Raw genomic sequence first — 23,100 nt, forward strand, 5'->3', positions numbered from 1 at the left:
AGTATTTTATTTATTTATTCATGAGAGACAGAGAGGCAGAAACATAAGCAGAGGGAGAAGCAAGCTCCATGCAGGGAGCCTGATTTGGGACTCGATCCGGGTACTCTGTGGGATCATGCCCTGAGCCGAAGGCAGACACTCAACTGCTGAGCCACCCAGGCATCCTAATATATTTAGGTTTAAAAAATTGTGTAATATATATTCAGAAATGTACATATCCAAGAGAGTGAATTTTTACAAATGAAAGAGTAAATCATCAAATACAACACTCTGCATTCCAAGAAACTACTTCTGTCATTCTTCAGTCACAGTGGAACTCAAGGGTAACTACTGTCTAACTTTTAATGTCATATGGGTTTTACCTATTTTTGTATTTTATGTATGTGGAATCATATGCTATGTTCTCTTTTGTGTCTGGCTTCTTTCACTGAACCATATGTTAGTGAGCTTTATTCATGTTCTTGTATGTAACCATCATTCTCATTGTATAGAATTTAATTGTATGAATGTAACACAATGTATTCATTCTACCATTGATGAATTTGGGTTTTGCTTTTGGCGATTACAGATAATGTTTCTATGAATATTTTAGTATGTATCTGTTGGGTGTATACCTAGGGGTGAGCTGCTGGATCCTAGGGCTTGCCTATATTTGGCATGAGTTGTTAACTACCACACACTTCTTCATAGTGGGTGTCCCAATTTATACTCCCTCCAATAACGTCTGAGGGTCCCAACTGCCCCCACTGTGGTGTAATATTCTCATCTTCCTCATTTTGGCCATTCAGGTGCTTAAATATTTAGTAGTATAGCCTTGTAATTTTAATTTTCACTTCTCTTATGATTAATGAAGCTGTGCCATTTCAGCTATTTTGGCTATTGGGTTCTCTTTATAAAATACCTATTGACATGTTTTGTCCAATTTATTCAATTGGGCTTTCTTTCTTTTTGCAGCATTAGCATTAAACAATGAAAATTATTTATTGAGAGCCTACCAGGAACTATTCTAGCACTGGAATTAGAGAACAATATAGTCATACTTTCTGCCCTCATGAAGTTTCTAACTTTGACTACTCTTTCAAAAAGCTTGGCTATGCTTAGAAGGAGTGAGATGATAAACAGAGCAAGATATGGGGCCCAGAGAGCATTTTTAAATGGCTGTGAACCTTTTTATCTGTGCTGACTATAGAGAGGCACTGGACAGAGAAAGATAGCTGAAATAAAGGCAAGATGGTTACTGATTGCGCAGAATCCTGGAGTGGCCAAAGTTCTCTGAGCTCTCAGAAGCACCGGTTGGGGCAAAAAAGAGGGTAGGATAGGGAGGTGTGCTACTAAGCTTAAGTTTCAAGGAAATATTTACTTGAAAACTTGAATATATATAGCAGTCATTTGTCTGGAAAAACTGGATAATATTGAAGAAAATGGTGACCAGAGGAAGAGCGAACTGACCAGACCATGAAGAGATAAAGATGCTTGTTGTCAGAAGGCTCAGCAGAAGTAGCTCTTGTCTCAATAGTGGATTTTCCCCAGCCACTCTGAACAGGCAGAGGAATGGAAGGTTCGGTGATCCAGAGTAGTGATCCATTTGAGGATGAGAATAGTGAAGGGCACGGTGACAAATGAGTGAAGATGCTGGCAAGGCAAAGGTGCAGTGATTCACAGGGGGATCTAGACAGGACAGTGAAATAAAGCCTGGAGGAGAAGAAGGAGTAGGGGGAGTGGAAAGGCCTGGAGGAAGAGAGATAGGAGGGGAGGAGGAAGAGGGTCAACTGTTGGGAAGGTGGGGTTGAGGAAGTGGGTGTCTCTGCGAAGCTGAAAAAGAATAGAATGTGAATGTGACAGGTTAGGTGATTTGACAAGAATACTGACTGGAGTAGCCTGTCATATTGACCCAAGTAGATTGGATTTCCCTGTGAGGTTTTGTGAAGAATGATCAACACTTTAAGCCCAGCACCTCTTGAAAGAGGTCACATTTTAAGTTTTAGCTTACCTCCTGATGAGTCAATACCTATTTTTCATTAAATGAAGACTTCTGAAGAATTTTATTTCTTTTTTTTTTTCTGAAGAATTTTCATATATTTTTTTCTCCTGTCAGCCATTTAAAAAATTTTTTCTTACTTCGTATGCCGTACTTTGCATTCCTATGTCAGCCGTTGGTTCTTAGCTGGTTCAATAAAGTTGGTTTTAGACAATACAGAATAAATATAGGAACCCAAATGGTCAGGTTTTACACGAAAATGAAATGCTGAAAATAAAAACTGTTGCTTCAGCAGCCTCAGTCGAAACATGTCCCTTTAAGCAGTTACATTTTTGGGCCTCCTTTGATCCATTTGGAGTTCTCATTTGATCCAACAGTCACTTGTTATGTCTCTTCATTGCTACACACTGAAATAAATAATAGAATGTGCTAAAATCTTTGCTTTAAATTTAGTACATAAAATGCGTGTTGTGTGACACTAAGGTCTAGAGAGTGAAGCTTACATTTTTATAAAACTAACATATACACATTGCTAAATGTATATTCTGCCTTCAGCAGAAGAACTACTTGTAGGAGTTGGCAGATTGAAAATCCTCTGATTTATCACAGGATGTAGAGAACTCACCTGGCCAGCTGGCTGAGAATGCATATTCGGGGGCCCATCCCTGGTGCTAATGGTATATGCGGCTGTTTATGGACTCCTCTTGAGAAACCCACGGTAGAGCTTCTAGTTTGGGAAGATTACTAATGGGCACCACCCTAAGTCATTATGACAAAGAAATAAAATAAACAGAAGGAAAGGAAAAATAGAAAAGAAGATAAGGAAAAAAGAAGATGAATGAAGTCAAGAAAAGAGATAAGACTAAGTTCTGAAGTAATCTGTCCACAAATCTCTGTTTTAAAAGGCAACTTTCAAAGGATGCTAGATAGAATCACAGCAATTTTAAGATCACAAATGAAAAACAATGTGAAGGATATAAGATTATATGCAAAAAGTATCAAATTCCACGAAGAGCTAAGTTGGCCATATATTCAAACTACACATATTAAAATTAAAATGTAGTTACAAATTTTATTTTTCCAACAACCTTTTAAATTGTAATGTGATGGGTGTACTACTTATGATAAGTTTTGGTTATGGAACAGGACTGTTATTTTAAGCAAGTAAGTTGGATAATTTTATTTTTTCTCCTGAATATCAGATTACACCAGGGTATTATCAAGGCAGCCTTCAATCTCCAAGATGATTTACTACTGCTGCCCATCATTGTTGTGAAGATTAAGTGAGATCTGAATTTTGGATGCCTGAAGCTCTGGATTCAAGTTATTGCCGTACCACTAGCAGCTCTATACTCTTAGAAAAGTTGTGACTCAGTTTCCTCATCTGTAAAACAGGAACAGTAATAGTGCTTACCCATAGAATTGTTGCCAGGAACAAATAAATTAAGAAATTAATAAACTTAAAGCACTTGAAATAGTGTGAGGCACATTGTAGACATTTAGTAACTGTTATTCTAAATTCTGTTGCCAAATTTTCTGTCAAAAGTACCCAAATTAACACCAAAGGTTATTCAAGATATGAACATCCATATTTTATATAGTACTCCTGAAAAAAATTATAAAAATTAAAAAATAAAACTATAGTACTCTTGAGCCTTATTTAATTAAATCTTTAAATACCTACTACTAAATGCAGTAAGACATTTCAGACTCTATGATGATAAGTAGGATGTGGCTCTGTGCCCTAGACACACAAGCTTTGAGAAGTGACACTGTTGACTTGGATTTCCTGGGGAGATATCATGCCATACGAGGAAATAGTGCAGCAGTTAATTGAAACTATATTTTTGAGCACCTGTCTTTCAAAGCACCAAAATATAGTACACTGAAAGACAGAAAGAGATGCTAATAATATGATATGATATATCATATCAAGGTATAATATATTTCTAAGGATAGCAGGGCACCCAAGAAAAGAGGCTGATATTCTTCTAGAGATAGATACAGCATAATGGCTGGAATATAGATATGATACCAGGAAACCTAGGTATTCAAACCTGACTCTCCTATTTCCTGATTATGGGGCTACAACCCCACTTGCTTTAACCTGTGCCTCAATTTCTTTACCAATGAGGAACAGTTACATACTACCTTGCTGCATAGGTTGGTTCCATGAGCTGATGTTTGCGAAAATGCTTTATGAACTATGAAGTAGTAAGCATTTGTATTTTTTTTTCATGATTTATATTATCTGGGGCTTGTGACTTTCTGAAGATCTGTGGTTCAGAAGTGGGCACTTTATATAGTTTTAATGGGTTTACAGAAAACTCTATTATTATTGTAGAATTGCCTGTAGATCAGTACTGGATGTGTAGTTTGCTGCAGAGATAAGACCAAACACCAAAAGCATTCATAGCTGGAAGGTGAAACTAGTTGAGAGGTTATGTGACTGACTTGGGGGAAAAGTTGTTATTCTTGAGCATTCTTCCCTTTGCTTTCCATGCTGTTCCCTGTTTCTCAATGGAGTAAAAGGAATCCTGGCTTTGAAGTTGCACCAAGTTAAAATCCCTGCTCTGTCACTTACTCGGGCAATGAGCTCTGCTTCTCTGAGCCCCGTGTCCCTCATGTGCAAAAGGGAGTAGAATTACCTGCCTGACAAACTTGTGAGCGCTGGAGAGCACGTCTGCAAGGTACCTGCCTAACAACTAGCTGATGCCTGTGACTAGACATCACCAAATTTCAAGGCAACTTGAATTACACACTTGCCTGATAGGAATATGGATAGAACTAATACTAGCAACTGTTTACCATGTGTAGGCATTGTTCCAAATACATAACTCAAGAGATGATCTTATTTAATCTCCATAAGCAGCCTGATGATGCCAGTGTTACTCTTACTGTCTCTGAGGCTCGGGAACTGTACCTGACTTGACCAAGGTCACCCAGTGGATTTGTGGTAGAGCAGGTTTGCAAATCTGGGTGCTTGTGACTCCAGATCCCACTTTCCTAGTTACTGGATTATTCCTGTTCCTCCCTGGCCAGTTTGGGGATGTGGGGCAGGGAATGAAAGGACTGGTTGTTCCACAAGAATTGTTTTTGAATGGGGTATTTGCTTTCCAAATCTTCGCATCTTCACCCGCGCAGGTAGAAGGTGGAAGGGGGCCCGCAACTGGCCATTACCTAACTCCTGAGTGAGTGATGAAGGCTCCCTGAGCTCCACTTTCCTTCTTGTACAGCGATTATACTTGTAAGGGCACAGTGAGCATCGAAAAAGGGTGATAACTGTTGAGCACAGCGCTGGCAACCTCTCAGTCTCTGCCCTTCAGTCCCTTCTTAAGTGGCAGTCCAGCACTCAGGACAGAGCCTGCTTTCTTGTTACACTTTAAACCAGTGGGGTCTGGGGTATTTATTCAGCATATCCATTGTTTAAAACTATGATGCTATATCATAGGATATTACGATCGAGTCCTTTAAAATATTGCCCACATATTTTCTCATTGATTTGTTATATCCTTTCGATAAGCCACATTTAATTAAGATAGGGACATCACATTGGTCTTTCCATTGATTTGCATTCTGTGTCTGGATATGTGCACGTAGACCACAGTCCCTTTAAGAACCACTAGCTCTCAGTAAAAATAACCTAGAGCAGCTCAGGTTACTGCCAGGCTCCAAAGACTCTTCAGGGGGTCAGGTTGCTTATTTCTCTGGCACCTGCTTCAGCAGAGATGTAGGAAGAGCTTTATCTGTGCCAGCAGAGGGGGTCTGTGTGGATGTGGGTCCTTGAGTGCTGCCGTCAGCTAAGCTCCCTCAGCCATGACTTTTTCTTTTCTGGACTTACCCTCCACTCATGGTAGAAAGTTTCTTGTGGGACCACTTAAATTGCTTTTAAAGCAATTGTGACCCTGTCCCTGGACCTAGATGCTAGAACTCGTCTTCCTATTAACCTTAGGTTTGGTACTGTCCCTTTGAAAAATAAAAATGAAAAAGATATTACATGCCATCAAAACAAACAGGTACCTTCCAACCCCGAAGAAGTGAAAGTGTAGCAGGGAAGTGAGAGAGCCACAAGAGGAGGACACAACCTCTTCCCTGGGATCCTTGTGCCTGTGCATGTCTGTCTTGCTAGTCTTTCTTGTAGAAGAATGTTTTTGCTGGCTGTACATAAGCCAAGTGATCAAAGAGTAAGTGGGGCCTAATGCTCTCTCAAGATAGACCAACAAACAAATAGAATGAACTCCTTAATTAGGTCCAGTTTGTTCAACTGTGAAAAAGCAGTGAGATATCTGAAGAGGCAGGATGATGTATGAGAGGGGATGGAAAATCAGCGAGATTTTAGACCATCTGGAGCCTTGTCTCTGCAATGTTTCTGAGGTAGCTGAGTTGCAGAATGACAGCAATTTAACAGCAGGGTGATATCTGTGAGAGACTCACATTCTGTGAGGTCCAGAGAGGTTGAGTGACTTACCTGAAGTTACTCAGCTACTTGGCAGTACATGTGGACCTGCAGCCCAAGTACAAACATCCTTGTTCTCATTGTACCGCAAAGGCAGGGTCCAGGGTCAAGGACTCGCCAAGCCCCTCTTTCTTGTAAATGGGGATCATACTACCTGATGCTTACCTTCTTTGTAAGGTGTTATAAGGATCAGTTGAGTGTGCAGAGAAATGCTTTTTAAAACTATTAAATTATATATTAATATTAACCAATATTAAATTATGTATTATATACACACATGATAGTCATGCAAATGGTGTAACTGAGAAAGTTATAAAAGTAGCATTTAACTCTGTACCTTCTATATTATTACAGTACATGATAATAGGTACTAGTGTGATACCTAATATTTTGTTAAAATTCTTCTTGTGAGGGCAGATGAACACAAATTTGGATTCTCTTTTGGAGATTTCCCTGCAGTATAATGTCAAGAACTCTAGACATGGAGTTATCGACGTGATAGTGTTACCTACTAACCATGTTATTTCTTTGCCTTTCTGAAAAATGGGAATAATAAAATTATTGGTCTATCTTGAGTTGTCCTGAAGATGACTTTAAGAATGTGAAAATACAGAACAGAAATGAAGCATTATTGCCAAATATTGCTGAGGGCCTCAGATCCTGTCCCTTTAGCACATGTGGTATAATAAAGGAGACAGGTCGTATATCTGAAAGCAAATTTCTTTTTTTTTAAAATTTTATTTATTTATTTGAGAGAGAGTGGGAGAGAGCACAAGTAGGGGGAAGGGCAGAGGAAGAGGGAGGAGCAGAGACTGACATGGGGCTCCATCCCAGGACCCTGAGATCATGATCTGAGACAAAGGCAGATCCTTAACCAACTGAGCCACCAGGCACCCTTTGAAAGGAAATTTCAACGTTACCCGATGTTGGTGTCAGATAGATTGTATACTACAGTTATTGATCACAATGAATTAATGAATCCTTTTATTATAGATTATAAGTGGATGTGTAATCATCCCTGTAATAATCATTCTTTCCCTATAGGCATTTACCCAAATTGTCAAGACTCATGTACAGTACACCTCATATTTATAGGACATTATGTACTATAATACAGAGGTAGAGATTTAAATGTTATTTTTATAACTTTCTCAGTTACACCGTTTGCACTGCTATTTATATATCTGATTTATCTCCTCCAATTATTACAGATATTTGTGACTTGTCTTAATATTACCATTATTTGACAGATAGGAGGTCAAAAGAATTTCACGAGATCTCATGGAATGTGTGAGTGGCAGAGCTGGAGTTTGAAGGAAGGTCTTGGGCTCCCAAATCCTGTGCACTTGCCACTGTAATCTTTCTCTCTGTGTTGTGGTGGGGGTTCCATTCTCTGAACTGTATTCTTCATTTGTTTCTTTAAATGACACCATCATTCACTCAACATGAATACTCCGTGTGGAACTCTTATAGGATCTTCTCATACTTTAGGACTTAATCTCTTTGGATAGAGTGAATTATTTGGGGTCTGATTTCTTTAACAGGAGAAGTATTGACCTTGATACTTGAACTTTACAAAAAAACTGATTTGCTTGGAAGGAGAGGCGACAGCACCTAATTGGGGAAACCACTGATATCAGAGTTGCAGTAAATCTTCGCAGTTCAATAAGGGAGTCCTCTGACCTCATGGGGCTATTTATGTTTAAATTATATTAAGATTAAAAAATCAGTTCCTCTGTCACACCAGCTGCGTATGGTTACTGGCTACACGTATGGCCCTAGACAGCTATATAGATATGTGTCTAGTCAACAGCCCTGAAACCCTGAAACAGATAATATTGTTGTCTGATATATGTATGTATGTACAATTAATCATTGGAGATGAAATTATTGTTATACATTTCTACTTAAGACATAATAATAGCTACCATTTATTTAGTACCTTCTCAGTGTGTGCCAGCTGTTGTCTTAGGCACATAATATATACTATTCTTTTTAATCCTGACACCATTTTTTTGGAACCTAACATTTAAAGAGGTTATGTAATTGCCTAGGATAGCTGTGGGTTGAACCCATTGGTCTGCCATGCTGTCTCTTTATGTAGTCTACTGGAACTACATTTGGAGTTGTTGTCAATGCATTGTCCTACCATTTGGTCCACTTCAATTCAGCAAATGCAGGCACTCACTCGGGAGCTGGAGATGCAACAAGCAACAAAGCACAGTCTCATCTCAAGCAGCTTCAAACCTAATAGAGTTTAGGCACGTAATGAATAATTATGATCATGTAAGATGTTCTCTGATGCAAGACTTCATATGATGCAGCCAGGAGCCATTGAAAGGTTTAATCCGATGAGTGCTATCGTCAGATTTCTGTTTTATAAAGGTTACTTGCAGTATTATAGGATAGTTATTGTATTTACCTAGGGCAAAGTACATGGAAAGCTAAGACTGAGGTCATGGTGGTGGAGTTGGAGAGAAGAAAGACAAGGGCATAACTTGGGTAAAATTGTCCAGCTTTTGGATTAGAGCTGAGAGCAAGGAGAAGTTAAAGATGACTCTTATATGTGTTTGGTGAAAGTTTGGCCTCATCAAAGGAGATTAGGTGTAAGGAAAAGGTTGTACGTGTGTATATGTGTGTGTGTATGTGTGCTCACACACGCTCATGTGGGTGTGTTGCATGGTGGGAAAGGGTGAAGACAATGGCTTAATTGACTACAAGTCATAAAATCTTCAGAAAGCAATCATAACTGTTAAGTGGAAAAGTCTGCTGTTAAACAATGAGACATTTTAAGTATGTGATTAAGTAAATTAAAAATAAACAGAATCCTGCAATAATATTGAGACTGGAAGGGCGAATTAACCTTATAGTCTGAATGGAATAGGTCTGTCCTAGGCTGGGCCCAGGATAGTGAACCAGGGATGCATTTTCCCTTTTTTTAATAGAGCCACAGCATGTAAAAAGATTTATTATCCTGGTATTCTATAGTGACATAGAGGGAGGATATAAATATGGCTTTTAGAAAGAGCCTAATGTTGAAAAAGCAGATTTTTTTTTTTGCTACATTGTCTTCAGTGATGCTCCCCAAACCAATCCCCAGTTCTGTCCAGATCATTAAATAATCTGGTCCTAATTTAGTAAACAGGTGATTGTGCTGTTTAATATTTCTAAAAGATAAAAGTTAGCAGTGCCCCTTGACATAGTTTTTGGCATTTCTTAATATCAAGTAGTGTTTAGCTTCTTTGTTGCAGCAGAAAATAATATCACAGACTTAACTAATTATAATGGTACCACAGGTTCTACTCTAGGGTGAGGAAGTTCCATTTTCTTTAAAAGAAAATCAGTTGTGCTGGTGATAGTAAATTTTAATAGGCGTGGAATTACCAAAACCAGGAGTGCTGATGGAAATAATTTCTTATGGAATTCAATCTGTGATCTCTGGATTGATAGGTTTTGTCTGTGCAATTTTAAACAGTGCCAGCTTTGGAGATTGGCTTTGTTTTGAAATTATCTGAGGTCCTCAATTCAGACCTGACCATCATAGATCACTATGACAGAAGGCTGTCAAATGTATGATGCACGATGAAACCTGATTATTTCTGAGTGCCCTGTCTAGTTTTTGAGCTATTTAAAAACATGAACTTCTGTAAATTTCATGAAACATTTTTGGTCTCTGAGTCAGTTAAGTACATTCTCTCTTCTTCTGCAAATACAAATATGTCTTATTATCTTGTCTGTTTGATTTTTTTCCCCTTAAAAAAAATTGTTTTTTTTTCTTGGGATGCATGGATGGCTCAGCAGTTTAGCATCTACCTTTAGCTCAGGGTGTGATCCTGGAGTCCCGGGATGGAGTCCCACATCGGGCTCCCTGCACGGAGCCTGCTTCTCCCTCTGCCTATGTCTCTGCCTCTCCCTCTGTGTCTCTCATGAATGAATAAATAAAATCTTAAAAAAATTTTTTTTTCTTTATGCATTTTCAAAAATGAACAATGAAACCTTACAAAATAAAATAGACCCTAGATTTAATTTGTTTTATTATTCTACCTTTTATGTGAATAATTAATTGCAGAGCTGTTGATGGTTTTTACAATATTTGTGAGTGGGTAATGTAAAGTACACGTGTGTTTCTTCAAAATTGCCTTAGCAATGCTCAACTAGAGGGCACTAGTGAACATTTCCGCTTAGATTCTTTAAACTAGGCCACATACTGTTGACACATATGCACAGGAGAGAAACGTGAATGCTTTGCGAAATCTTAGTACTAAAAATAATTTTCACTTGTATTTATAGCAGTGTTATCATACTTGAGGAAAGTGATGTAGAACCTATCAGTATAGGAAGAAAAATGTCATCTGGTTACTGTTGCTGGAAGTGTACCCTGTAGAATAAAGCCCTTACATTTGTCAAAAGTTATGGCAATGTTGCTAATAGGTATTTGCCAATTTTGGGGGTAGGATAGTTAGTGTTATTAAGCACCGAGATAAATTCTCTCACAGAGAGATGTTCCATAGCTAGTACTTAACTGGGTAACAATGTAAATCTGTCCACTATTAGGAAAGGATCGATAATGAAGACTAACAAGTAGGGTATGCAAGTTCGGGGGCAGAATTTTGGGTTATGTCATAGACAGTTGCCTTTATTGTTCATTGTGTCAGCACATTTGCTTAATGGAGACCAGGAAGGGAACATTTTTATATATTCAAATATTAAAATGTGCAAAAATCCAACATTTCTAATATGAAAGCTATGTGAAAAGCCCTTTCTATGCAGGGTAACTATGCATATGTTTGAGTGGGAGGAAAAAGAGAACAGATGACTTGAAACTATTAAAATTGTTACACATGTAAAAAGTTAGTTTCCTCATAAAATAAAAAACCAGGATTTCAGTCTTAGTTACCATGTTACTTGTCACTCAATTAAAATATTTGTACATAGCATTTCATTGATTCATTGATTCATTCGCTTATGTGGCAAACAGTAATAATGCCTACTATGTGTAAGATACATAGTAGGTGTCTCTAATGCATGTGATAATTATTTCCATAAGGGATCAGACCAATACGGGAAAAATATAATTGTGAATACGGCATACAGAAGGTCAGTGAAACATATAATTAAGCTTCGCTGTCCTTAGAAACATGTTTTAAAAGGATCTAGAAGCAGAACTGCAATATGTGTTATTTTCCTAACATCGATTTGGAAAGCAATGGATGTTGTTTTTCTTTGGGCCAATTATCAAGGTTTGGAGAGCTTGCTTTAAAAAAAAAAAAAAAAGGGAATTGTTATATGAGGTAGGACACAAATAAAAGAGATTACGTGGCATTTTATAAGATAGTTGGTGGTTCCGTTTAATGCTTGTAAAGTTGTGTTAAAATTTACTAAACTGAAATGTACTAAGTTATTGCAGGCACTTATTTAAACCAGTGATTTGTGGTTTTGTCTGTTGAGGAAGCTTAAAACTTCAACTCTGTCCAGCCATTAAACTGCAGCACGTTGACTTCAGGTCTCTTGTAAGAAAGTCTAAATGTAGGCTGTTGAATAATCCCTTTGAGGGCCCTGTAACTATTTTTATGCCTGGATATGCGTCATCAGTGGGTATTTTCTCTGGTGACTTGCTTACATCAGGTCTCCTACCATACATTCTATCAGTGAGTGACTTATGATTGATGGGAACCACGGCTGTTGTTTAGCTTTATCTGTGACCTCAGCGAACGGACAACAGGAATTTCCAGGCTGTTAAATTCTCTGAATGCTTGAAGACAGGGGCTCACGGTGTTGATCCAGGCAGGTAGCAGAGTGCTATTATTCACCAGCGGATGATGGGAGGAGGGACGAGAGAAGAAAGGGGAGGGAGAAGGAGGGGAAGGGAGGGGGAATTCCTTTTGTGAACGGCAGCAGTTCTGGCTCAGCTGGTTCCTTAGCCCGAGAGAGAGGCTGTGTGTGGGGAAAGGTGCACCGCCGGGACCCGAAGCCGAGGAAGCGGGCAGTCAGAGCCTTGCTGTGGAGGCGCCCAGGGCTCTGCGGGCTCGGCGGGGGAGGCACCGAGTTCTCTTTAATGAGTTGGGCTTTTGCGTTTCGAATCAGCTAGCGGGATTTCATCCACGAGAGCCTGGACTGTCAGGAACCTGTGTAGCACTAGGGGCTTTGAACCGAAAGGTGTGCCAGCCTTCATAGAGATACGTGGGCATCTGTGCTGCCTTGCAGCGGGATGTGTTTGGAGGGGATTCTGAAAGTTTGCCTGCACCGCACATCGACATGCTTTGGGGAGTAGAGCTGGGCACCAGTGGATGCCTGTGGAAGGGATTTTAACTGTATTCACAGCGTTTTCACATTTTCTTCTGTTTCCCCATGTCTTTCTTACACCTGTGAGAGTGAGGCTCCTGAGCTCTCTATGGAGATTGATTCACCAGCATGTCAGCAGCAACATTTGCTTCCCCATGCGGGAATCCATCTCCTAAACTTTTTTTTCCTAGTCCTGTCTTCCTATCTCCTTCTTTCCTGCCTCTTTCTCTTTTCATCTCCTCTTCTCTCTCTCTCTCTCTCTCTCTCTCTCTCTCTTTCCCTGATGGTGCTTTGTTTGCAAAAGTAGTTCTTAACCTCGTGCTAAGTTAGAGAATAGCAGGTTCTATTTAGATGGGCTGAGGTACACACGTGAATCAAACTAACTCTGCTTTGCCTGGGTTTGCAGGCTATCCTTTCAGCAATGATTTTGTTTTTTAAATGACAATTATACAAAATTAAAACACTCCTTTTAGTGTAAAGCAATTACAACATTTAAGCATTTAGGCAAAATTGGTTTTCTGATCTTTTAAGACTATTTCTTTATGGAAAAATGACATTGATTAATTTGGCTTTAGCTAGTCTTGTTCCTTTTTTTTTTTTTTAATTTCCTAGAATGAAGGCATAGCTCCTTGATGTACAGATTACCAAGGCTACTTATCACTGTAACTAATTTCTTAATGGCCTGCCTCCTAGGAACCAAATTCAGAAATATATCCCAGAGCCTAGGACCCTAAACCAGGTGCTGTGTGGGGTAAATAAGCCCTAGAGGAGGGATTTTTGTCTCTTTTTGCCTCTTACAATTCCACTGAGTGGGCATGGGCATACATAATTACTTTTATAGCCTCATTTCCAATTAGCTATCCTAATGGTAAAAATCTATCCAACAATCTAGTCATATTGTTTCAATTTTTGACATTTTAAATTCAGATGATTGAGGGAGAAAGAAAAATGAGTACCACTATCAACCTCACCTACAAAAAACTTTCTTTTCCAACACTTGCTTTTTGAATAAGCAGTATGACTCATGACAAGCAATTTATAATTTGAAATTTGCAAGTTTAAAATTAAGTTTCATGAGTTTTGAGTTATTAGTTGTTGAATGAATTTAGCCCTTTTAATGCATCTAAATAGAAAGAAATCACTAAAATTTTGGTAAGATCCATTGTTTATGTTGATTTCAGCATACTGTCCCCCAGGAGCCATTGGTAACTTGTTTTATTTTTATAAGAGTAACATTATATGAAAAAGATACATTTGGGGGTTAGTTCAGATGTTAATATTCCTTTTTGCCATGCACTGTAGGGGATGTTGTTAGAAGCTATAAAATTCTTCACCTTCTCTTTAAAAAGTATGTATGCTTTTATGTGGAGGAGTGTGAGAGCAGAACCAAACATGTAGGAGGGCTATGTATTCTTCATTAAAAATATATTTCACAAAAGATTATAGTTTGTGTGGGAGGGAAATCGCTGCTTGTCTGTTGATTGCATTGTGCTTATTCTGTATAAGAACTATTTGAGTGTAGTCAGGATAACCTCATTTTGATAATCTGATGACTGCTTCTGCAGGGAGAAGAGAATATAATTTCAAGGCTGCATGCTGATGGGCAATGGTAATTATTCTCCTTTGGCAGAGCTTAGCATGGAATCTGCTTTGGTATTTTTATAACTACATATGCAAATCTTTTCTTCCAAACCTTTTTTTTCTCTCTCCCCATGTGCAGAGCTTTTGTAATCTTCAAGACTGTGAAATCCTAAAGGTGTAGTAATATCTAATGACATCAGTGTATGATGATGTGTAAACCTAAGTTATAGCAAAATCTTGGCTTGAAGTCTTTTTGTTAAAGCAAATCCTTCACTATAAGTGAATTTCACTGTATACTTGGTTTCTATGGAGACACTTTTATTAATTATGGATAATCAGACTGTTCAAATGTAGTATGAATGATTGGTGTATCGACTTTGGTCAGAGAAGCTGATAGACTTTCCTGGTTAATATGTTATCCTTTAACTGAGATTCCTATTATGTTGTAGGGCTTACAAGGGTGATGCAGACACTAAGTGTCTAAAACACTAACACTGAGGTGATACGATACTTAATTTTACCTTCTCGTAGGTATGTTGCTCTAGTATTACATAAGGATAAAAGAAACCCCCCAAATCACCTACAATTAGGATAATACCTAATTGATAGTGTCAGAACAATTGAATGACCCACTTATAAGGCTCCTTCTGGGAGGGTGTAAAAATATTTCATTTGGTAAATGATTCTTTCTCTCCTACCTATGTTACTAGGTACATTAATAGCATTGAAGGATTCCTTAGTTTTATGAATTCTTCTCAGTGATTACTCAAGTTTTAAAAACTTTTATATCTTACTGTCATCATTTACAGATGAAGATTGTGAGACCTCATAAACCAATGAGCCTTATACTCAAAATACATTGTCTTGATGTAGCTAAAGGACACGCCTCCCCTTGGAGATTATCTGTTGGGTTTTAGGAGCTGGAAGGCTCTAACCTCCTGTGTGCCATGTAAGGAGAGAGGTTGGTGATTCTGGGCTCAGTCCTCCTGCAGCCCTGATAATGCAAACAAAACTGCTAATTAGTTAGGGCAATGTTTGCAGCTTTGAGTGTGTTGTCTTAATCTTCTTGTGACAGAAGTTGGCAGCGTCCCTCAGTGACTGATGCGTGGATCCACCGTGAGGTGCTCAGATTTCTACAACAAGATGTCATCATTTGAGTCAGCAGCGTAGAAGTCCGACCCTGTGGAATGGTGGCAAAGGGAAGAGCTTTCATAGAATAGAGGACTGGGAGCTCAGGGGTAGAAGAAAAGCCGTGTGTAAACAACGATGGATAGAGATAGATGCATTTGTAGTGAAAATATTTTACTCTACTCTTTTCACTTAGTCTGGAAGAAGACATATTTTCTATAAAAGAAAACTTTGTGTGGGTCTAACTGTTCTGAAAGCAAGACCCTAGTGGCCATTTTCTTTAAAATGCAAATGATGGATCTCAGGTCCAAGAATTTTCATCGGAGGCATTCTTCTAACTTACTAAAGTTACATGAGGCTGTCTGGTTGCTTCAAAACTGAAGGATGGGTAGGAATCTCTTCTAAGCACATTTGTGGGGGAATTCTTGCCTTGTGTCAGGCAGATTGCTGTAATTATCTACACTCATTTTCTCAAATTCCCATGTTGCAGAATATTATTTTACACATTTTCCCCCTTTCTAAACCATTAGATTTTTTCTTACTGGACATTAAAAAATTCTTAACATGAAGATTTATAGATACTTAAATAAGTAATTGCCCACAAGTGCCTCATTTTGTGTAAAATCACAAACTGACTCCTGTGGGTAAGGTCATATTGAAAACGGTTTCCTTCTATTATGTAGGTTAGTTTTATGTGAGTTGAGAGGTATTCATAAGACCACATAGCATAGTCCAATAAATAATTTATCTTCCTAGGGGGGAATAAATTTAAGAAAAACCAGGAATATATATTACTAAGCTTGAAAAAGGATAGATCTTCCCTAGTATGGGGAGAAGATGTGTATGTCCCATGCCTGGTCCAGACCGAGCATTAGAAGCATCAAAGATGGCTGAGATTGGCCCCAGTGGCTCAAGGAATGAAGGTCCCAGTAAGAGAGAAAAGAAAGGCAAAACCACGGGGGCAAAGACATATTTGATTTCATGTAACTGCTCTGTCCAGATAGGGCTATGAGGAACCTGTGGTTATAAATGTGGCTTTGAGTTGTGCCTGGGCATTGGTGGGTAGGAGGAAATACGATAGAGCCCAGCTAGAGGCTGAACCTTGCGTGGACACTTACTCAGAGTCAAAGCCATCTAGGCTAAAGGGGAAGATTTGGAGTAGGGTCTCAGTGGAGGGCCAGTTTCCCCCATTTCTAATGAAGTGCTGAAGCAAACTTTTCTCTTTTAGGTGAAAGGCTGTCATAGAGGAAGGGCACCCAATGACTTTAAAGGTGTAAAGCCCTCAGGCCTCAGAGAACCTGGACTTTTAAAGGCAATTAATGATTGCTGAGAAAAGAGGCTTCTTTGTTATTAATGTAGGACAAGTTGGTGACTGTGTCTGGTGGCAAAGGCTTGCCTGTCAATCCCACTTGAGGCTCAGTTGTCCCCACTGGGAGGGTCAAATTCTTCTCTGACCTTTGTTCCTTGTCGTTGGAGTCTTTCTTTGGGGAGGAGGATGGGGTGAAGCTTCACCTTCTGGAGCAGGATTCAAGTTGTGGGACTCTTGGCAAGAGTGTGGAACTTGGGTCTTAATATCTTGACATTCTCTTGGGTTTGTGGGTGACAACTGGTCTTTGTTGGAGAGTGAACAAAAGGGAAATGTAAGGGAGTTGAGTTTAGGACCCTGGGAAATACTTTTATTTTGAGGATAGGAAGAAAAAATATAACCTGATAAAGAGGAGCAGAAGGGATAGGTGGAAGCCAAGAAAAGTGAAGTAATAGGAGACATAGATTATAGGATTTCCAGATATGATCAATTTCACTCATGGAGTATACATTGAGGATGTTTTATTTTATTTTATTTATTTATTTTTATTTTTTTGCAGTTTTATACCTTTATTTGACAATCAGCGATTAGTTCTCATCCACATTAACAGTCTGTAGATTTTTGAAAGTGGTGACAGGTACGTAGGTAACCAGCGTGTAGAGCTTGTTTGGTGAATCTTCATCCTCGTTACGTTTTCTGGACAACCACACACGGATACGGTATGGAACATTCCTTATTCCTTTGGCCCAGACAGCTTTGTTGAGCCTGGTGTCAATGCGCACATCTGGAGTTCCCATCTCCTTCATGGCAAATTTCTGGATCTCTTTGAGTGCCCAAGGGGCACGCTTCTTGAAACCCACTCCATGGATACGTTTGTGAATGTTGATGGTGTATTCTCTGGTCACTACCTCGTTGATGGCAGAACAGCCCTTCTTCTTCTCGCCACCCTTCTTTGCGGGAGCCATTCTGCCAGGCCCTAGTTGGAAAGCCATTGAGGATGTTTTAGATGCCAGGCCCTGGGCTCACTTCTGTGGATACAGTAATGAACCAGACAGCATCCTTGTCCTGAAAGAATTCATTTGAATTTGGAGATCACAACCCAGGTGGCACTATTCAGTGGCTTTTGCTGGTATTGCCATGCAACCCAGGGAATCAGTGAAAGCAGCCTGTGGAGTGAGCCCCATTTGAAGGGGGGCATGAGAAGGACAGGTGAAGTACAGCGAGAAACGATTGTAGAAGGCTGATGAGGGTGTTGCTGAAATGTCTGACTCTGTGTTCCATGGTTGCCAAAACAGAGAAGTCAGATGGTCTGGGAAGGGACCCGAAGATTAAGGGACGAGAAGTCAATATGAGGGCAAAGAGCCTCCTCAGCAGCTGTGAGGAAGTGAAAAACATTTTGAGAAAGGAGTCTGGCACTAACAAGTAGAGGTCTGAGTTTGAGGTAGGGGAGAAACAGAAGGTCCAGGAGAGTAATGGGATTAAATTTGGGATGTTAGTGGAGGGCTGAAGGATTGAGTGATTGGGTTGATTCAAATGATAGTTCATGTAACATTCTTCTGTAATACATTATTATTCCTCATGCTTAACATTATCCAAAAAAGGTCCCCTGCTGTGTGTTTCAACCACCATGACCCTAGAAAGGTTTTCCAATGTCACACCTAGTCTCCCACAGCCTGTTAGATGGTGTTCCTGACTCTGGTTTCTCTACCAGTCACTAGTCAATTCTTCATTCTATTGCAAGGCTCATCTTCCTAAAACACCATTTTTAATGGGTTACTGTGAAGATCTAAAACCTTCCCTGGCTACCTAGGGTCTACAATTTAAAGGATGTGCTCCTGGCCTAAAATGAGAAATCTCCATTTTCACAAGACTTCACAATTTACCAAGAGCTTCCAAATACATACTCTCACTGAATTCTTATAAAACTCATATGGCAGATAGGATAGATGCTGCTCTCTTCCCAAGTTTCTAAGTTACACAATAGAGGATCAGATAGACTAAATAACAGGCCCAGGGCCACACAGTTTATGAATGGCAAAGCCAGGATTAGAAGTTAGGTCTTCTGAGTTATATCACACCATGGTCTCCCCTCGTCAGTGGAACTTCATTTCCTTTCTCACCCTCTAATTCCTATAATTAGGATGATGAGGCCAGTGCCTATGGTTCTAGCATTGCAGAAAGGCCTCTTCCTGTCCCCTATCGTCTCTGTCCTGTCATTGCTCAAAAGTTGTGATCTAGAGCTGTCAACTGAGCCACATTTGCTGACTGATTTTCCCTTATAGAGGGAAAAAGTCTGTCTGGTACCAGGACATCTGTGGAAGCACAGACAATACTCTGTACCTCCCTGATGTCATTCCCAGTGCCTGCTTGTCTCTTAGGGACCTTGGAGAGGGTTGCTGCTGACTTTACATTGGATTATGGGATGGCTTTTGACCACTGCCAGGGCCATCTCTTCTTCCCTCAACTGTTCTCTCTGATAAGGTATACCCCGAAGCATGTTTGTATTTTTACCCAGAGCAATTGAAGGTCTGATAACTTGTTTAAAAATGCTTTCTCTTGTTGTATTAATTAATGTATAGATTTGTTACTATTTAGAAATGAATAGTTCTAGAAAATGTTGTATATAGAAGAATGTGGAGCTGTGTTTTGAACTATGTATTAAAATCTGGAACATTTGTTAACAGTGCAGTGATTAATGAGTCTTTGGTAATGTGATTTTAGAGTACACTCTGTTTTCATCATTTTCTCATTGTACTGAAGCCAATATAATTGGGGTTTGACAGAGTTTTTGGAGACCATTTACTGCATCAGAAATTTAAATGACATAAAAAATACACCTGACAATTGTCTAAAATATCAAGAATTGCCTCCACTCCCATAAAGATGGATGAAGGAAATATGTGCATGCAGATTAGTTAAATAATATTCCAAGCATGCTGCATGGCCCTGTGGGCTGCTCTTAGAGCTGCACACACAGAAAATCCCAGCACCTCTTTGTGACCCTGCATCCTTTAAGTTGGGTTTCCGTGATTAAGGGGTGCATCTTTCTTATGCGAAAAGCTAAGGAAGAATAGTTGCAATGCTTTTTTGTAAAACAAACAAACCAAAAATAAGTGTTTTATAATCCTCATCGTTTTCTACCCCCTTGTAGAATGTATTCCCCCTAGAGACAATCACATAGTTCCTTAGGAGGCTGAGATACATCTTCATTTTTCTAGTGCGTTTTGTGTTGGAATGAAAAGGCCAGTAAAGATATGGGGGAGAAGTATGAAGGACCGAAGTGCCAAACTCTGGACTTTGGTAGAACAGCATTTTAGGGTGGTAACAAGATGTGTAAATTCTTAATAGCATTGAATTGAAATGTTTCTGAAATGGGATTTTAATTCTGAACTCTTAATGTTGTATTATTTACCTTCTAGGTAATTAATTTGTGTTAGTACACATGTTGGACTGTAAGTTGAATGATGGTTAGGAAGACTAGCTTATATTCTATTCAAAGTATTAGCAATTATAAAAGAAGACTGCTCTTAATATGTAATAAAAGAAGAAAAATATGGAAAGTTGATATTTTTGTAGATATCTTTTAAAATGCAGATATCACACAACATACCCTGTGATGGCAAAAAGTACTTAGCCATTTTGTATTTCGCCACATTATTTTCCCCTCCCTTATTGAATGACTTTTGCTCTCAGTGGTTCTCAGTTGAAAGTCATTATAACTTGCTTTGGTGCTGTGTATTCATTCTTTAGAGCTGCCCCTTTGGGTCCATGCATCCCTATTCTTGGCCCAAGGAATGCAGGCTCTCATCACCCTGGAGCTATAGATCATGGAGTCTTCTACCTTAAAGTGATTGCCACCCTGCTATCAGATTAAATTTACAGTAACTCTCTTTCAGCATCCCTCTTGCCTGCTTAAAATTCTTCAGGGGGTCTCTAAGGTCCACAGATGAGAGGCAGCTGAGAGTCAAAAAATAGCGCAGGAGGTGGAATCCAGAGACCTGCCTTTAGATTAGTTGGCCTGGAAACACCACTGTTCATTAACACTCCTCAAATTCACATAATCTCTACTAACTTCTCAAGTTCCTCACCTCCTGTACATCTTGCCAAGGCCCGTGGTCATTCTATGTCTTCAACTCTTTACGCATTTGGGAGAGTTGACCATCATGCCTTGCTTGATGAAACGCGTGGTTCTCCCAGCTTCCTTGCAACACTGTTGCTGTGAGACTCTTCTCCCACTGCCTCTTCTCAGTCTTCTTTGCTGGCCCTTCCCCTACGTGGTATAGTCTCCTTGGGCTTAGTCCTCAATCCTTTTATCTTTACTTAAATGCTCTTTCTGGCAGATAGCAATACTCACATGATTTCAAACATCATGCCTATGCTGATAATTTTCAAAGTTTTATAGCCACAAATGGATCTTCTGAGTTCCCAACTTAAATATGTTCTCAATATGTGCACTTGGCTATTCCACATATCAAAGTTATGATAGGCAAAGAGGAGCGATCAGTGTCCTTTGGGCCATACATCGGCCTTGTGTGCTGCAAAAGCTCTTAACTACCCTCCCTGACACTCCTCAGAGTAGCATACTAAGTATAAACTATATAATTTTTTTTCCTTGCTCAAAATTTTCCAATAAATTTTCATTACCCTTAGAATAATATCTAAGCTATTCACTGTGGCCTGCAGCATATCCTTCTCTACACGCTCCATTCCCTATGAGACTCCAACTATATTGGCCTTCATGCTGATCCTTAAACTTGCTAAGTTTTTTTCCTGTCTTGCTCTTTGCTCTTACTGTTTTCCTATTTAGAATGCTCTTTACCCACATCTTCTCAGGTATGGCTCCTTCTTGTTCAAATCTCAGCTCAAATGTCACATTTTTTGATTGAACAAGCCATCTGAGATTCAGGTTTGAGAGGTTTTGTCCCTCTATCTCCAGTTTGCCTTTTATCACATTATTTTCCTCCTGGGACTTACCAGAACGTGAAATGATCAATTTAATTGTGTGTGGGTTTTTGTTTTTGTTTGTTTGTTTGTTTTGGTCTGTCTCCACCCCTCACTTAACTCCTTGGACTTGCTGAGGTCAATGACATTTTGTCACTCACCTTTGCATCTCAGTGCTTAGTAGAGTAAATAGCACTTCAAAGTATTTGTTGATTCATTCACCACCTTGAGCCTGCTTTCTTTATTTGTAAAACAAAGATGTTAAGACAAGTGACCTCTGAACCTGTCCCACCTGGATAGTTTTAATTCTTAACTTGTCTCTAGCCCTCTGATCAGTTCTGTTGACCTCCTTGATGTCATGCAAATGAGCTGTGTTTTTTCAGATTTTCAGGCTTTTGTTTATTCTGTTCTTTCCTGTGTGTCCTTTCTTTTCTTCCATGCTAACCAAATTCCTTAAGGATTTTCCTCCTCCTTTTGTCTATACCTCTCAGAGGGAAATGTAATCATTTTATGTATGCATGTCATACTAAATGGTTAGCTCCTAAGCATGGGGCTTTGATTTATAGTTATAAGTCTTGAATCCCTATGGCAGCTATTATGGTGCAGGCATATAGGGCATACTCACTATATTCCTTACAATCAATAATGAGGGCATGTCTTTCAAAAACATTGCTTTCAGAACAATAATAATATTTGGACTGTTTTACTATTTTACATGGGACAAAATAGATATTTATTTTTTAATTCATTTTTATTTTTTTAAAAGATTTTATTTACTTATTCATGAGAGAGAGACACACACAGAGGCAGAGACATAGGCAAAGAGAAGCAGGCTCCCTGCAAGGAGCCCGATGTGGGACTTGATCCCAGACCCCAGGATCAGGACCTGAGCTCAGGTAGACGTCCAACCACTGAGCCATCCAGGCGTCCCCAAAATAGATTTTTAAAAAGCAAATAGGTATATATTTATTAAGCCAGAACTGGAGGGAAAAAAATCTGAAAAAAAGAAAGAAAGAAATTTAGACCTAGGATGGCATGGTTCTTTGCAAACATTTGTGAGCAGTCTTATCAAAAGTTTTTTATAAAAAATATACTCATAGATAGAACTGAATAGAGAAAAGGGTGGACATTGTTTTATAATTAATATGGGTCATAGCTTGAGTTGGGGTTTTAACTTGGTTTGGTTTGTTCAGGTATTTGGAATTTAGAGAAGCTCTATGAAAATATCCCACCTACACATTTTGGATATCCTCTTCCTGCTTGTCTTTAGAACAGCTTGGTTCTTTTAATAGCAATGGCTGAGTGGAGGGGAACCATTTGTAGTGGGTAAATTTAAGTACAGTATGTCCTCCTGTTCCAAGCAAAAGTCATGCTAACTGCTTAAGGATTGGTGCAAATATGTTTTCTTTCTTTGCTGTTGGTCAGTTC

General features: G+C 39.1%; 2 protein-coding genes across 10 annotated transcripts in view; one reads left to right on the top strand and one right to left on the bottom strand.

Moving 5' to 3' along the window:
• Window positions 1-23,100, top strand: part of HIVEP2 (HIVEP zinc finger 2) — a 191,988-nt gene that overhangs the window by 49,654 nt on the left and 119,234 nt on the right. Inside the window, exon 1 of one of the 9 annotated variants that reach the window (XM_072719572.1) lies at window positions 12,011-12,218. The exons of 7 other annotated variants lie outside the window; for them this stretch is intronic. The gene's annotated coding sequence lies outside the window, so the exon portion shown is untranslated. Of the gene's footprint in view, window positions 1-12,010; window positions 12,223-23,100 lie in introns of those variants that run through there. One more of the 9 variants, XM_072719592.1, reaches the window with a different exon arrangement.
• On the bottom strand, window positions 14,123-22,684 carry LOC140593839 (large ribosomal subunit protein eL31-like). Its single transcript, XM_072719619.1, has one exon. The coding sequence runs from the start codon at window positions 17,721-17,723 to the stop codon at window positions 17,319-17,321; it is 405 nt and encodes a 134-aa protein (XP_072575720.1). The 5' UTR covers window positions 17,724-22,684; the 3' UTR covers window positions 14,123-17,318.

Source organism: Vulpes vulpes, chromosome 1 (genome assembly GCF_048418805.1).
Source record: "Vulpes vulpes isolate BD-2025 chromosome 1, VulVul3, whole genome shotgun sequence".
Taxonomy (NCBI): domain Eukaryota; kingdom Metazoa; phylum Chordata; class Mammalia; order Carnivora; family Canidae; genus Vulpes; species Vulpes vulpes.